This window comes from Fulmarus glacialis, unplaced genomic scaffold (genome assembly GCF_000690835.1).
Source record: "Fulmarus glacialis isolate BGI_N327 unplaced genomic scaffold, ASM69083v1 scaffold9003, whole genome shotgun sequence".
Classification (NCBI taxonomy): domain Eukaryota; kingdom Metazoa; phylum Chordata; class Aves; order Procellariiformes; family Procellariidae; genus Fulmarus; species Fulmarus glacialis.
In genome coordinates, this window is record NW_009201074.1 from 57654 (window position 1) to 73084 (window position 15431).

The 15431-nt window shown below is 49.3% G+C and overlaps 1 protein-coding gene across 1 annotated transcript in view; it reads left to right on the forward strand.

Annotated features, from left to right (window-relative positions):
- Positions 1-15431, forward strand: part of CAMKK1 (calcium/calmodulin-dependent protein kinase kinase 1, alpha) — a 62579-nt gene that overhangs the window by 14985 nt on the left and 32163 nt on the right. Inside the window, exons 4-8 of the mRNA XM_009573812.1 lie at positions 5968-6019; positions 6587-6720; positions 7323-7359; positions 9771-9792; positions 11781-11869. Coding sequence (XP_009572107.1) covers positions 5968-6019; positions 6587-6720; positions 7323-7359; positions 9771-9792; positions 11781-11869 — 334 coding nt within the window. The remainder of the gene's footprint in view (positions 1-5967; positions 6020-6586; positions 6721-7322; positions 7360-9770; positions 9793-11780; positions 11870-15431) is intronic.

Genomic DNA, 15431 nt, shown 5'->3' on the forward strand with positions numbered 1-15431 from the left:
CACATTTATTCTGAAAGTATTTTTGCTTTGAAAATTGTAATCTTCATATTTTGGCACTGCCCTTTTGTTCTGGGAATCCCGAAGCTGTGCTTTGGGCTGTAGGTTAACACCGTGGACGTAGATTTAGCTGGTCAAATCAAAGCCAAAAGTGAAAGCCTGTGTCTAGGTTAGCCTGGTGCGTGTTAGTTAATCCCCACTTAATCTCCATTTCTTTTTCTAATCTAAGCAAACACTTTAAAGCTACTGCAGCCCGAGAGCGGCTCCCATGCCTGGGCACTGTTTCAGCCTCGCTACCCGAAGAGGGACGGGGTGTGCAGACCCCCTTACCGTCAGCGTTGCAGGGACATGCTTTTTTGGTTCGCCCCGATCCTGCTGTTGGGGGGGTTGAGGCAGGGTCTGAAACAGATCTCAGCAGCGACCCTGGGGCTGTGGAGGTGATCCTGGGAGGTGTGTGGGGTGCTACAGCGGCTGGAGAGATGGCACCAGAGCGAGAGCATCGGCAGTGTCTGCCTGTGTTTCATTGCAGTGGATGTCAGCATATGGGAGGGGAGAGGGCAGATGGCCGCACTGCTGCCGAAAGGCTGTGATGCTAAAGTCTGTGTTTCATGTACTTGCTACCCTTTCGGCTGGGGCAGTGGGAGCTTTCCCCCTTTCCCAGCTGCAGTCACATGCTGGGAACCACTAATCCTTCCAGGTGCCCGTGCTTGTGTTTTCCAGGGGGGCAAGCTGTGATGGAGAGACCTCCACTTTGCCAAGACATTAAAACAGCCCAGGAGCTGGCAGACTTTTTAAAGCTTCAGAGAAATAGTAGCCAATTGCTAATGGTTGCTTAGCTCCCCACGCCTCCCGGTGTGTCTGACCCACGTGCTCTCCCGGCGCTGAGATAACTTCCGTGCTGCTCCGCTTGTCGTTCCCATCCCAGGCTGCGTGGCAGCGATGCACCCCAGCCCCCCGGGGGGAATACCTAATGCAACTGCCTGTTACCAGCAGTTAGTAGAAGCAACTGCGATTCTGATAGTTGGGGAGGACCTATTCTGTGTGTTTATTTTTCCCCAAATTTAGCTCTGGAGGGTTGTTGTCTCAGTGGTGAAAAGCAATAACAGATAATTGGAGTAAATCGGCCCTTGGTTGGCCTTTAGTGAGCAGCCCCTAATAACTGATTCACGTGTGCAGTGTTTCAGCGTGAGGCCAGGGTGTTGCTGCTTGCTTTATTTTCTTTAAGGTAGTGTGCTGCAATAAAAAGGAGCAAAGCTTTAAAGAAAGCAGAAAATTTTTATTTTGGAGTATAATTCAGAGTGTGACTCCTGAATCTTGCTGAGGCATGGGGCCCTTTACTAGCTCTCTTCATAAAGGCAGAGTTTATAGGAACCAGGAACTGAATCTAACTCCTGTCAAAGCAAAAGGAAGGATTTCTATTGCTTTAATGAGTTTTTCCTGATTCTAGGCCAGATCCAAAACTCTCAAGAAAAAAAGCTGATCACCACATTTGGGAAAAATGTAGATGGGATGTATTTACTTTGTGGGTTTTTACCTTCCATCAAAGATGAGAGAGTGCTTCCAAGAGCTTTATCCCTTGTTGCTGTGAACAACCGCAGTGCCGTGGAGGGCTGTGAAAGTGTGCTGACTTACATCAGCGGATGCAGGGAATGTATTAGACCAAGGAAATTGAACTTTCAGCACCAAGTATGTGATCCAGTGCTCCCTCCAAGGAGGAGACCCCGTTGGGATGCGGAGCTGGTTCCCAGAGCAGAGGCCACTGCGCTCGGTCCCTGCTGCTGCTGGGGCACGTGAAGCTGTTACAGCAGCATTCGCGGGGCTCTGCCAAGGAACCCTTTACAGCTGGAAAGGTTTCAGTGTCTCAGTTTGCAGGAAGTGCTTTGACAGTGACTAGGGGAAAAAAAGAAGAAATGCCAAGCTCTGTAAAGAAGCAGCAAATAAAAAGCAAAGGCAAACGTGTCCAGGTGGAGATCTAGTTTGGAGTCATTGTGCTGATGGAATTTGATTCTGTGATGTCTCGGGTCATGTCTCCTTCCTATTTTCAATCTCTAAATCAGCTTGCGAAGACAAGCAGTTATGATGGACATCTGTTATGCTACTTCTGGACAAAAGCAATGGCATTGTAGGTTGTCAGTGGGTTTCTTTTTTTTTTCCTCTTCTTTTTTTAATCTGGTTTCCTAAGAAACAAGAATTGTGTGATTGTTCTCTCTGCCTCTGTTTGTACCTAACCACCTTTGCATGGAGGGCTGTTTTCTACCAACTCTCAATGATGAGGAGAAATTCCTTCCAAGTTTATGAAAAGAGACGGCTGAACAAAGTGCTGCTGCTGAGGAGAAGGTGGCCAGCAGCAAGCCTGGAACTTTCTAGCCCCTGGAAAATCCACTTTGATTGCCATCCAGGCGGGAAGGGAAGGCACAGCTCCCATGTTTCTCATCCTCTTTCTCACGTAACAGCTACTGAACCACTGCCAGCTGCACTCCCGTGCGGTAAAGACCAGGGAGGTGATCTCTGGTTTACTTTAACACCCCGTGCTGTTTAGCACCGGAGTCATGAGGAGCTGCATCACCCGGGCTAAGAGCAGGAGACGGCTGGAGGCAGGCGAGCGTGGCTGCTCTGGGAAGGCATCCCGGCTGTGGAGGCACAGCGTGGATGGGGCACAGCCTGCCGATGTAATTCTGCTGCCAGCATGACAAATGGTGTCTGGGACAAAAGGTGACAAATGCAGGAGCAGGATTTTAGGGGCATGGCAGCTAAGCCTGTCTAGTTTAGGGTTTTCTTTCAGTGCGTAACACTCCTCTCTCCCGACAGAGCTAACCTCTTAGCCACTTTATTCAGACGGGACAGGTGAGGAAGGGCTGGAAATGCTCTCTGGTCTGCTCAGCATTCCCGCAGGGTGCTGTCACGCGCTAGCAGAGGATTTAGGTGGTTAGTAGTGACCTTTGAGCAGTATCCCACTCCCCTGGGAGCTGCAGGTAGGGGCTGTGCACAGGTCTTCTGCCCTTGCAATGCAAGTCTCTCTGTTAGCAAATAAAATGACATCCTAAGTGCTGTGAGAGCATCACAAAGGACAGGTGATAAGTTCCCTTGGCTCGATCTGTTTTATCACCCTTCCCTCCCGCAACTAATGGCCATTTTGATGTTGTCATGACCAGCAGCAGGATGCGGGCTCGAGGTCTCGCTGTTGTGAAAGCTGCTGTGTCCCAGGCATCCCTCTTCTCCATAAACCTGGAATCTCCTTTCCCTCGGGTGGCTTCCTTGTGGTTTCCAGCTGCCAGGTTGGTAGGAGGAGAGCAGTAAACTTAGATAATAAACATATATCAAAGAAAAGCACAAAGTTCCTGCTGCCTCTCAAAGGAAAATGTCAAGACCCATGTCCACGTGTGAATAGTCGGAAGGAAGGTGGGTGCAAGGGCATGTGTGGAGGAAATCTCCTCTAGGCTCCCTCTTTTCCTGAGGAAGCTGAAGCAATGCATGCCAGTGCAAAGGAAAAATCCCTCCGCTTGGCTCTGAGCTGGTTCTTTATCAGAAAGGCATTATCTGGGTAATTAGCTCTGCCTGTGAGTACAAATGTCTTTGGCTCTTTCATGCATGTGAGCCTGCAAGGAGAGGTTTGCTGAAGCATCCCTGTGTTGCTCCCATTATGCGCAGCTACAATTCAGTGAGGAAGCCTTGTCCTGCCAGCTCACGCTGTAATTAAAGTGAGGCTTCACCGCCACGTGCTCTCGTCTCTGCTTTTGTGATAATTAAGTGGCTCTGGCCTGTTGCATGATGAAGTTTGCTCTTTGTCCCCCATTTGTGTTTGAAAGCGCAGTGGGACAGGTTCTCTCTTCTGATCCAGCCCTGCTTGTGTAGCAGCAGATACTGGTGCTTTGAAGTTGGTATAAGCATGTCCTGGTGCTTCTTCCACAGCAGGAAAGGTGGTTCAGTCAGCTCACCTAAGATGCAGTAACCCCCACGCATCTCCCCATCGCCCCTCGTAGCATCCTTCAAGGAGTTTGGGTGACAGCAGTAGCTCTTGTTCCCTCCATTTCTGTCCCTGAGAGCAATTCTTGTGTTTGCTATTCCTCTTCTCTGTACCTTCCTGCTCCCTCCAGCCGCTCCCCAGAGCCTGCCCTGGGAAGGACTAGCCTGATGTGGGCACGACTGGTGGCGATGGTTCGGTTCCTCAGGCTGGGTTCCCTGAGCATTGATGCAACGTGGGAGCTTTCAGCAGCAAATTGCATCTTATATTTCTTCTTTTTCTAAAGCTCCTTGCCAGAAGGCAGGAAGGACTCGAGGTGGGATTGGAGCAAGGGGAGCATTCTCCTCCCAGGCTGGTGATGGTTTTTTTTCCCATAAATTTTCATTATGGAGAGATAAAAGTGGGAGCGTAGGAAGTCTTCCAGGCTTGGTCCTGGCCATCCTTGGAGGTGGTTGCACACATCTTGGATCCTCTTTCAGCAGACCATCATTTGGCTGTCTGTATTGGACACAGCACTGTGCTAAGTAAAAGATAAGCACTTCTGAGTCTGTCTCTCAACACCGTTGTTTCCAACAGTTGACTCGGGAGCTGTCAGGCAGGATTGAGAACTACACAGTGTCTCTTCTCAATTACACGGGTGCAAATCCAGAGGATTTCACTGGATCAGTACCAAAAATAACAGTCCTTTCAGTGAGCTGTGAACCTGGCTGCAGCAGGAGCACTGAAGGGACGTGGGGATCCTGGCATCGCTGCCAGGAAAAACAGCTTGGGAAGGAGCTCGCCGAAATGGTTTTGGTGACCTGTTCCCGTTGTACGTGTTAAAAGCAGGTAGCATGCAGAGAGCCTGCCTCCGTGGTATTAATGCAAAATTCCTTGGCATTTGACTGTGTCCTGCGAGAGTCCTTGGTTAATTATATTTCACAGGGGTCACTCCAGTGTGAATTTCAGATTTAGATGCTTAATGAATAGGAGTAACTACCTATTCTAGGGGAAGGAGCAAGTGACCATCCCAGCTCCTGGGAGCATAGACTGTTTTCCTGAACAAATTGTACCATGAGCTGGTTTCTCATGAAATATTTATTTGCTGGGCCACTCGGGGCCGTTTGAGTGGCCCTCAAAAAGGTTATTAACACACAGATGGAGGTGCAGAGACTGTTTATTAAATTCAGATTGCCTTTTGCTACTGTGCTAATGCTAATTGGATAGCAGAAAAAATTACCCTGACCCCCTCCCATGCCTCAGCTGCCTGGGTTCACAACAGTGCCAGCATATGATCGGGTACGAGAACGGAGGGAAGCTGTTGGCAAAAGCCTGCTTCCCTCCCTGTGTCTTTGCTGTGCTCCTGCACAGAGCTGGCTTCCCCGTTTCTGATGGTACAGGGACAGATGCCCACGAAGTATCTTGTTCATGGTCTTGGGTATGGTGCTGGATCATACTGCAGGTGCTCTGTATTGCTCTGGCAGCATGGAAGAGGTTTACGGAGCAAAAACAGTCTTTGGGGAATACAAAAGGCTTGCCCAGGCAGCACAGAGCTGGTGGAAGGGCTGTGTCCTCACCCTGTTCCAGGTCTGTGATGGAGGTTGAAAGTGGTATTGCCATGACACTCCAGCTCTTTTCCTTCTTAGACCCTCTGGCATAAGGTGGAGCAGCCTTGAAGTGGCTCTGACTTGCGGCATGGCCGTAGCATCATCCAAAACAGCTAGAGGAACCCACCTCTTCCTTCAAGCTCCTGCCCCAAATGCAGAAACAGGGCTCCTTTTTCTTTGTCCAATTTAAAATAAATCAAAACCATTTATTTTTTCATGGGAAAAAGATGAATGAAACAAATGCTTAGCGGTGCCTTTAGGAAAGCTTGTGTCAGGGTGTTTGTGTGTCTCATGGCCACCGCTAACCAGAAGACTACTTCTCTAGGTTGAGGACAGACCTGAGCCAGTCCTTGACTCCTGGGTCACAGCAACGAGCACTTTGGCTCTTGTTCAGTTTTAACACTGCTTTTCTTCTTCCTTCAGGCTATGAAAGTCCTCTCCAAAAAGAAGCTCTTGAAGCAGTATGGATTTCCGCGTGGGTATCTCACATTTAGAGGTCTGCCTGTTGTCCTCAGCCAGGCAAATCTCTCTGTAGAAACATTGTCTGCAAGGACTGCAGAACTTGCCCAAGTAGTTGGGGGGCTGGTTAAAATGCAGTGGGTAGTGAAAGGGCAGGCACAACCGCAGGGAAATTCAACGCTCTCAGTAATTAGGTTCCTGGCTTTGATTTTCTGAGTCTCTTTGAAGTGCTGACTCTTCCGTGTTCACCATCTGTGAAGCCTAATTAAGTGCTGGAAGTTAGGCAGGGTAGACCCCCTGCTCCCAGGGGCTCTCCTACCCCCTCAGATAGCGCCTGGCTCCAGTGGCTGGGCCATGGGACCTGGCAAACAGACCAAGCTGGGAAGCCAGTAGGAGCTGGTCTGAATGGGGCTTGGAGATCTCTGTTCTGGGTGGAGACTGTAACACTTTGGGGTGATAACAGGATGATGAGATCTTCTAGAATAGCTGGAGGTATCTGCAGAGGGGCTGGTGGCTGCTCACTCCTGCGGGCCAAGTGCTGCTGAAAAACGAATAGTTCTTCACCATGTTATCACGATTGCAGGTCGGCCTCCTCCCAGAGGGTCGAAAGCATCCTCCGGAGAGCAGCCAAAACCCATGGCACCACTGGACAGAGTCTATCAGGAAATAGCCATCTTAAAGAAACTGGACCATGTTAACATCGTAAAGCTGATAGAGGTGAGCTGCTTCTCCGCCCTAAGCTACACTGAAACAAGTCTGGTTTGTATTGCAGCAAGAGGATCTTTCTTCAACTGCTCCTACTTCAGCCAAAATCGGTTTAAAATAGTTGTTCAGAAATTTAGGCTGGTGATTCCAAGCAAGATCATACCGATTATGTATGACAAACTGCCATACTTATCCTGGGCGTTGGGCTGGTGCCCAAGAGAAGGCAGCTGCCTCTGCTGGTAGAAATAGCAGCAAGCTTTGACCAGTGAAACTTGTGTAGACAAGCCTGGGAAGGTGCACAAGTGCAAGGCTTCGGTGCCGTTTTCAATGTTGGCTGAGGTCAGATTAGGACAAGCAGTGCCTTTATTGTTAAGCTGTTTCTCAAATACAGGCAGAAGCCCAGATTTTTCTGGAGACAGGAAAATCTGTGTCCTTCAAAGCCCCTCTCTCTGCAGGAATCTCTAAATATTAGCCTAAGTCATTCTCAATGCTCTGCAGCTCAGCACAATGTACAGGGAGCAGTAAAATGTTGTTTGATTAAAAATCTCTTTTTTTTGTCCTGCTGTTCTTCCTCTTTTTCTCCTTTCCGCTTATCTTTCTGTTATCAATTACAGGTCCTTGATGATCCTGCAGAGGACAACTTGTACATGGGTATGTGAGTCATTATATGCTAACAGAACCGTCTGGGTTTAAACCTAGTGATGCAAGTAACATGTACCAGGGCTCGGGGTCAATGCCAGGAGGAAACTTGTACCAACTTCAGCGGACTTTTTTTTTCTGAAAAGCTAAATGCCTGTAAAGGCAGTGGGATGGAAAGGCTCCTTGCAGTAGGGTGAGGCAGCCTTGTGTCTTAGTACAGCTGTGCACATCTCCTTGCCATGGGGACACTAAAAAGACATGACAGCAGCTCTGCCCTCCTCTATATATATGTCGGTTCCAGTCCTAGAGCCAGGAGAGAAGGGAAAGGTGCATGATGGTTTCTTGTCCTCCTGGTATGAGGTTGGTCTCTCCAGACTCCTCCTATAGGCTGTGGATAGCGGTAGTGACTCTGGAAAGCAGTCTTGTCTCAGGGTGTTCCCTGTGACCCCAGCAGAGGCACTGACCACCCTGCTGAGCCTTGGGACCTCCTAAGACAGCAGCATGCCTGCCTTTGGCCTCTGAGCCCAGACCCTGCCATGGGGTGCTCAGATGGGAGGCCATAGCTGACCATAGCTCGTGTTTATGCAGAGGGTGAGGAATTTCCGCCCATTTTGTCTTTCTCTTCCCCAAACCTTGGAAGTGCCAGCCGCAGCCTAACCCCCATTTGGGCAAAACCTGGAGGGACAGGCCTGGGAGGCACTGAGGTACCCTCTGAGATGGGCCAGAGAAGGGAGACGTCCGACCCTGTTACATCTCTGCTTCCCTGTAAAGTTTCCTGATGAGACAGGCTCAAAGGCTGCTTCTCATGAAATAATTATGGGATGCTTTTGAAGCTGCCTGTGAAAGGGGGCTCGGCCTAGCAAATGAAGCTATTTGCCTTTTAAAGGCTGCTTTTCCCTTCCGGCTGAAGCCCCAGTGGCACTCTGGCAGCATCGCAAAGCGGCCGCCAAGACAGATGCACATGTGGTGGGGAGGGTGGCTGAGGCCGTTGTTTAAAGGCCTGAACTCCTGGGGATGGAGAGAAGGGGAGAGGTGAGGTAGCAAGCTTTTTTTATTGAATGAAAATAAATGCATGACGAAGCCAAAAAAGCTGCAGAAAAGAAAAAGAAAAAAACCAAACAAAACAAACCCCAAACCAAGCTCTCCCTGTGGAGCAAGATAACAGTCCCAGAAATGGCAGCAATAGCAGCAGGACAAGTGGGAAATGTCTTGGCCCTGTTGGGGGTCCTGGGCAGGTTGCACTAGTCCCTGGGCAGCGAGCAGTGGCTGTGTCCGTATTGTCCATGCCCCATTGCCTCTTTGCTCCCCTTTGCTCTGCCTGGGATCCCGGGAGTGGTTTGGGCTAAGCAATGCAAGCAAATCAAGCTCCTGCCTCTGCAGTTCCCTCGGCAGCAAGGGGAAGCTGTGGGTGCTCAGTGCTGCTCAGGATTGAACCTTCTGCAAGTGGGCTTCCTCCCTCCTGCTGCTGACCCAGCTGATGATAACTGCACCTTTCTGCTTCCAAAAATGCCCTCCCACTACAAAGCAAAACTAGAGAAAGTGGAGTTTGCTCTTTGCTAATTACTGCTGGCATTAAGTACTGCTGTGAGCACTCTGCTACATGCTCATTGGGAAGAAAGCAGAGGATGGGGGATGCTGATAGAAATTGAGCAACCTGCGGTGGCACAAGATGGTTGAATAATGAAATGCTACCACAAGCTGCAGCTTCTTCAGCCTGGAGAGCAAGATGAGCCAATGCAGGCTGGCTTGTTGTGTTTGTACCTTCAACTGGTCTAACATCGCAGCTGTAAGCAGGGCTGCCTGGTGCTTTGGGGAGGGTGATCTGCTTGGTTTTCTTGGGAGGTGCAAGAAATCCCTTAGTAATTTGTGAGGAAAGAGCTCTCCTACTACATTGCCCTTAACCCCTAAATCAGAGACAAAAACTCATGTGCTCTACAAACCTCGACTCACACCAACAAATCCTCTCCAATTGCTCCTGCCAAGGAGCGTTTACGTCTGACAGCCATGTAGCTGTCCTGCTGATTGACACAGCAGAAATGGAGCAACATGTTCTTACAGCATCTCGTTCAGTATCAGCAATTTAGCAGAAATATCACACCAAACACCCTCCCTGAAGGTACTGAGTAAGACGGGGCTCAAATCAGCAAGGGCTGACACCGGGAGCAGCAGAAATGTGGTTGATAAATTAGCACCTGCTGTCTCCCTGCGTGGAGCTGGCGGGATATTTGTCTTTGCTGAAGAGATGAATATTTTCATTTTGCATCCTCTGGTGTCCTTGTCATGGGTGTGGGAAGAGAATTGAGTAGAGATAAATTGATTTTGCAGGTATGGGAATAGATGTGGTTTTGTAGGTGCTAAAAAAAACGGAATAAGCTCAATCCCCTCTTCTGATTCATTCATGGTTTGATTTCCTTTTCTTGCAGTGTTTGACCTCCTAAGGAAAGGGTAAGTAGCCCTCCTGGGATCTCTTGTGTTGAAATTTTTGGTGTGCATCATTAGCTTCCTAAGTGAAATAGCGGTTTGATATGTACAGTGGGGCAAACTGCTGTCTGCAGGCAAGTGCAGAGGAGTCAAAATCCAGCTGTAGTTGCCTTTGCACTGTACAGCCTGGAATGATGTGGTGAATCGTAATGGGCTGGGAGAACGTGTCCTGGTGTCAGGCTTTGATCCGGAAAACAAATTTGATGCCAATTCCCCATCAGGTGCCTGGAAGAAAAGGTTTTAATAGGAATACTGTGCTGGGGTAACAGCTACATCGTGGCTTCCTCTGGTACAAGGGGTGTGTGGTTGCATCAACATTTACTTGCCACCTGCTGCCTTATTTTGCCCCTAGCGCTAACATGTTGTGGGAAGCTGTTTTGTTGGCATGTTTTTCCATAGCAGGAGAAGTGATAAGGTGGTGGAAGTCTCCTCGCTGCTTTTTGCTACACCTGCGCTGATTCTGCAGCTCTGCAGAGTTACAGTGAGGTCAGGAGAGCTGTGCCCAGGATGGGGGAGATTCCCAAAGGGCTTATTTTTCTCTCTGGCCCCATGCACAAGCCTCTTGCAGGCTGCTAGCTCCAGCGGGTTGCTGGTGAGAGGCTCCCCAGTCTCCCTGGTGACCAGGCTGATGACTATCCTGTAGGAGACAGGGAGGGGGGGGGGAAAAAAAGCTCCTGTAAGCTGTGGCCAGGGAATGTGCAGCTCGGCCGAGCGCAGCCTGTCTGCCTCTAGCAGAAGGCAATTAGACTCCATTAGTGGCTCTGCCAGTCCTGCCACTCACACTATTTCTCCCTGGTTTCAGCAGCAGAAAAACGTGCATGAAGAGGGAGGGAAGGCAGTGGCAGAAAAATGCAAATGGGAGATGCAGGTCGTCGATCAAATGGCAGCAAGGCAGAAGAGAAATGCCGCAGGAAGGATTTGCTGCTGGGTGCTGAGGGGAAGTGCTGCAGAGCCTGATTTTGGCGATGGGCTATTCTCAGCCAGGGTTTGACTTGTAAGGACAGTGTCTCGGGAGCACTCACTTAAATCCACCCTGAGTCAGTGGGCGTATGTCCAAATGCAAGGTCAAGCTGCTGAGCACAAGCAGGATTAACCCCCAGTGCAGTGAAGTTCTTAGCTCCTGCCATTCATCCACGGGGGAACAGAAGATGCTGACTAGCTCTTACAGCCTCTTTGCCCTCAGCTTTCAGCAGGCTCAGGCAGAAGAGGGGCTTTTAGAGGATACTGTGCATCTCTCAGCAGTGGCGGCATACAAAGGAAAGGAGAGGAGAAGCTGACCAGGTAACCTTGGCTGTGTAGGGCTGAATGGCTGTGTTCTGGTGGTGGCTGAACCCTGAAAAGCAAAATAGGTTTTCAAAGCAGTTTAGCACAATGCACTGGAAATATTTCCACTTAACCTTTAAGCCAGTGGTTCGTGTCTAGATTCTGCCTTGGTTTAGACTAGCTGCACGCTGATGTTGCTTCAGGACTGAGCCCCAGCAGGCATGACATCCAGTGCACAGCAAAGGGCATTCAATCCCCACTGCTGCCTGGTACCTGCTGGTGAAGCTGGTGCTCACAGCCATGAGCAACTTTAGCAAGAAACCAAAGGCCAGATCCAGTTTTGTTCTTTCACTACACTTTTCCCGTTAGGACTCTCGGTGAATGAAGTGTTTGCCCTATTTCGTGCGGACAGCAGCAGTTAATCCTGGTGTTGGTGAGGGCTCTGTGGCTCATGCTGGCTCAGGGACTGTGCAAAGCCACCCGTCACCGCTAGCTGAGCTCACTAACCTAGGTGTCACCACGTCCAGAAAGGATGGCTGCGCCTCCGTCCTGTGTCACAGCATCCAGAACCTCTTGGGAGCCTGGCCCTCAATGCTGGGGACATAGTGATGGAGGACCTACAACTCCTCCAGCAAGGAGAGTTACTGCCATTCTGCAAAGTTCTTAATTCCTCTCCCTCTTCCTAACAGGCCTGTCATGGAGGTACCAAGTGACCAGCCCTTCAGTGAGGAGCAGGCTCGGCTCTACTTCCGAGACATCGTCTTGGGCATTGAGTACTGTGAGTACCGCCAGCGCTGACAGCAGCTTTGCAGAGCGCGTGTGTTGGCCTCCTGCTCAGCTGGGGAGAAGCCTCTCGACTGGTGGGCTGTCAGTTGAGTGAGCGAGGTCCCCTCTAATTGCATGTGACAGGGTTTGCAGTTGGTGGTGTTCCCGCTCAGCTCAGATTTACCCAGGCAGCATCACAGATGCCAGGAGCAGGCATTCCTTAGAAAGGACATGATGAAAATAGTGGCTTTCTTTTTTCTTCTATTTATCTCTTTTTGGAGAGCATCTTTGAAGGCAATAGCAGAGCCAGAAAATGGATGTTTGCAGTGACAGACTGAGTCAGTTAGCTTTAGCTGGAATAAATTGCTGTCTCCAACTTAGCAGGGCAAGCGCCGGCCGTGGGGAGAGCAGGCGAGCAGTGCTGGGAGGGTGTCTGCCCTTGTCTGCTCCCTCCACAGCATCGGTTTCTGACTTGTCGTCATTCAGGGCTGTGTTGTGACGAGAGCCCAGCGGTGCTGTGCCCTCCAGGGAGGTGGTGACTCAAGTTCCCAGGCTCCGTCTGGGGACTCTAGCGGCAGGTTTCCTGTTTGTAGCCTATTTGATTATCGTCACCTTTTTTTGTAAGTCTTCTCCCAATGTGGCTGAGGCCAGATTCTTTGCTGAGTGCCTGTCCTGAAGAGTACAAGGAGGCCACGATAGGTCTGGAAATGACAGCAGGGATTTTTTTGACCCTGTTGTAGTTGACGTCCCTGCTAGCAAGAACCTGGCAGGGGTGGGAGAAGAGGGGTCCCTGAATTGAAGACACAAGGTAGAGTGGTCTATGTGCTGGCATCTTGTGAGCATGGGCCCCGAGGAGCAGCGACGGCTGGCTGGTGTTTCCCCTCATGGACTCTTAGCAGAGCTGGCATGTCCATGTAACCTCTCGCTCTCTGCAGCGGGGGATGTCAGGCTGTCAAATGGTGCATTTTGCTCACTGCTGATCTGCAGACCTTGTGCTGCAGGCTTCATGGCTGGCTTCTCTTCTGACCTGTGCCAGCAGTAGGAGGACACCCATGAAATTGCTGGTTGCTTTCTTTTCTGTAAGACAGACCTCTGAAAGTAGCAAGCACAATAGAGCTGCGCATTTATCAGCTGATTCTCTGTCAGAGAACCTGGTGCTTTGATGTGGTGTGGTGCTGGTAGCTGGCATTACTCCCATGCTGTGTCTAAACATATTACACTGTGCATTCCCACTCCTCCTGAGCCTCCCACCAGCCTTGTCACCAAGTCAGAAGGCACAACTCAGATCCCCTGTTGCTCACTCACATTAGCCTGAGCCCCTTCTCTTCCTTTTCCAGCAGAAGGTCCCTGCCTTTATCCTCAGCGCTGCTCCTTGCACTGGAGCAGTTTATGCACAGGCTGCTACCAGGGACCCATGTAGCATGGAGGTACCCATGAGTCGGCTGGTCTGCGATTACCGCTTGTGTACCAGCGTTGTCAGACAAAACTGCTGGTGAGCTGCGTTTGTCTCTATGCCTGTTTGATTCTGCTGTCCTCCTTGTTGACAGCTCTCCATAGAGTTTAGTGATCTCATCGTTGACTGCTTTCTCTGCACATTGATGCACTAAAGAATTGACCATGGTTGGATGGCTGAATATGAGGAGGGAGAGATGATACACCTTTTGCAGAGGCAATTCATGCCTTGCAGATCTATTCGTTTTCCTGAGGAGTCAACAAACATGTAGATAAGGTGATCCTGTTACTACATCGTGTTTTGATTGCCAAACAGCTTTTGAGCAGATAAAGAAGCTCATAAGTCTCTTTGGTTGGATGGCCTCTTGTGGATTAATAACTAGACAATCAGGAAGGTAGGAATACAGCTTTCACAATGGAGAAAAGTCACTAGTGCAGTTAAACAGGAATCCATAATGTGGCCTGGGTTGTTCAATATATTCCTAAATGACCAGAAAAAGGGTAGAGTACAGTAAGAGAGATTGGTGATGACATCTAGTTATTCAGGATAGTCATTGTTAGAACTGACTGCAAAGACTGGCAGGAAGATGCCATGATAGCAAGCGACAGCATGATAAAATGGCAGATAAAAATTCATGTTGCTGACTGCAGGATAATGCATGAGGGGGAGAAACAACACTAAAAATACGTATGTAGTGACAGGCTCCAAATCAGCTGTTCTCACTCAAGCTTCGTTCTGGATAGTTCTCTTGAAAATGCCAGCCCATTACTTAGTGACAGTCAACAAAGCTAATAAGATTTGGGGAGTTCTTGGGAATGAAATAAAGAAGAAAACAGAAAATGCCATTATATAGTTATTTGGATCTGTAAGAGCTTTTAGATACAGGCAAGGAGTATCTTGAATATTTTGCGCAACTCGGCTCAGCCTGTATTAGAAACAGTTCTCTAGAACTGAAAAAAGCCTGAGAAGGGTGATCAGGATGGTCTTGGAATATCTTCTATACAGAGACGGAACATCTTCTGTACAGAGATAAGACCAAAGCTCTTAAGATTTGAAACTTATCATGGGAAGGGGTGATATGACAGAGGCTTATAAAATCCTAAGTGTCAGGAAAGTGGTGAACAGGGAATGAATCTTCTCTGTCTCTAAAAATACAAGAACTGAGGGGTAGCAAACAAAATAATCAGGTAGCAAGTTTAAACCAGAAGGAATTACTCTTTCATGTAGCATGTAATTAAATTGACGTTCATAGCTAGGGGAGATAGCAGGTGCCAGAACTAAATGGGCTCAAAGTGATTAAACAAGTCTGTAGAAGAAAAGAGCATCATGGACTATGAAATATGAGGATGCAGGCAGAGTTTGCCATCGGGCTGCCTAAAGCAGGGAGTATGGGTACTGAAGGTGTTACATCTCTCTGCCTGATGCTTTTCCCCAAGCTATTGACCCCGGGAGGAGACAGGGTGCTGGGGTAGGTGGCCTTTGGCTTGGCTCCTCTTCCATCCAGCAGCTTGTCCACACCATCCTTGAGGTTATCGCTGTGCTGACCTGATGGCAGAGGTAGCTGCGCTGTGCCAGGTTCTGAGAGACTGATGTAGGTTAGCTTGGTGTCTCTCAGGCGTAGCAACCTTTCATAAACCTGGCTTACTGTGGCAGTGCAAATGCATGGGTTTGGTAGTAAATCTGAAGGCAGGGCAGCCAGCAGAGGGAGGGACAAGGACGCTTGAGCAAGTGATCGTCATCTCCAGTCAATGAGCAACGTGCAACGCATGAAAGGTCAGATGTGTGCGAGACAGAGCCGTGTCACCCTCACCATCTAGTGAGACTTTTCCAGCTGTTTCAACCTTTGGAAATAAATATCTGCTTCTTTCACAAACCAGAGGGAATTTTCAGATGTGCTTTCAAAAAGCCAACATGTAGCTGTGTCAAACTCAAAAGGAATGTTTCATGCTGCCGTAGTGCTTTGAGCCTTGTCTGCCTTCGTTTCACCGATCTCCGGTGGCCTGTGCAAGCTCAGCAGCTCCTCAGAGCCAGAGCAAGCCCCTTGCTTTTGTTGAAGACTCACGTGGTTTCAAAAACCTGCAGAGAACAAGTCTCTGAGTGTAAAGGGCCTTGCCGAGGCAGA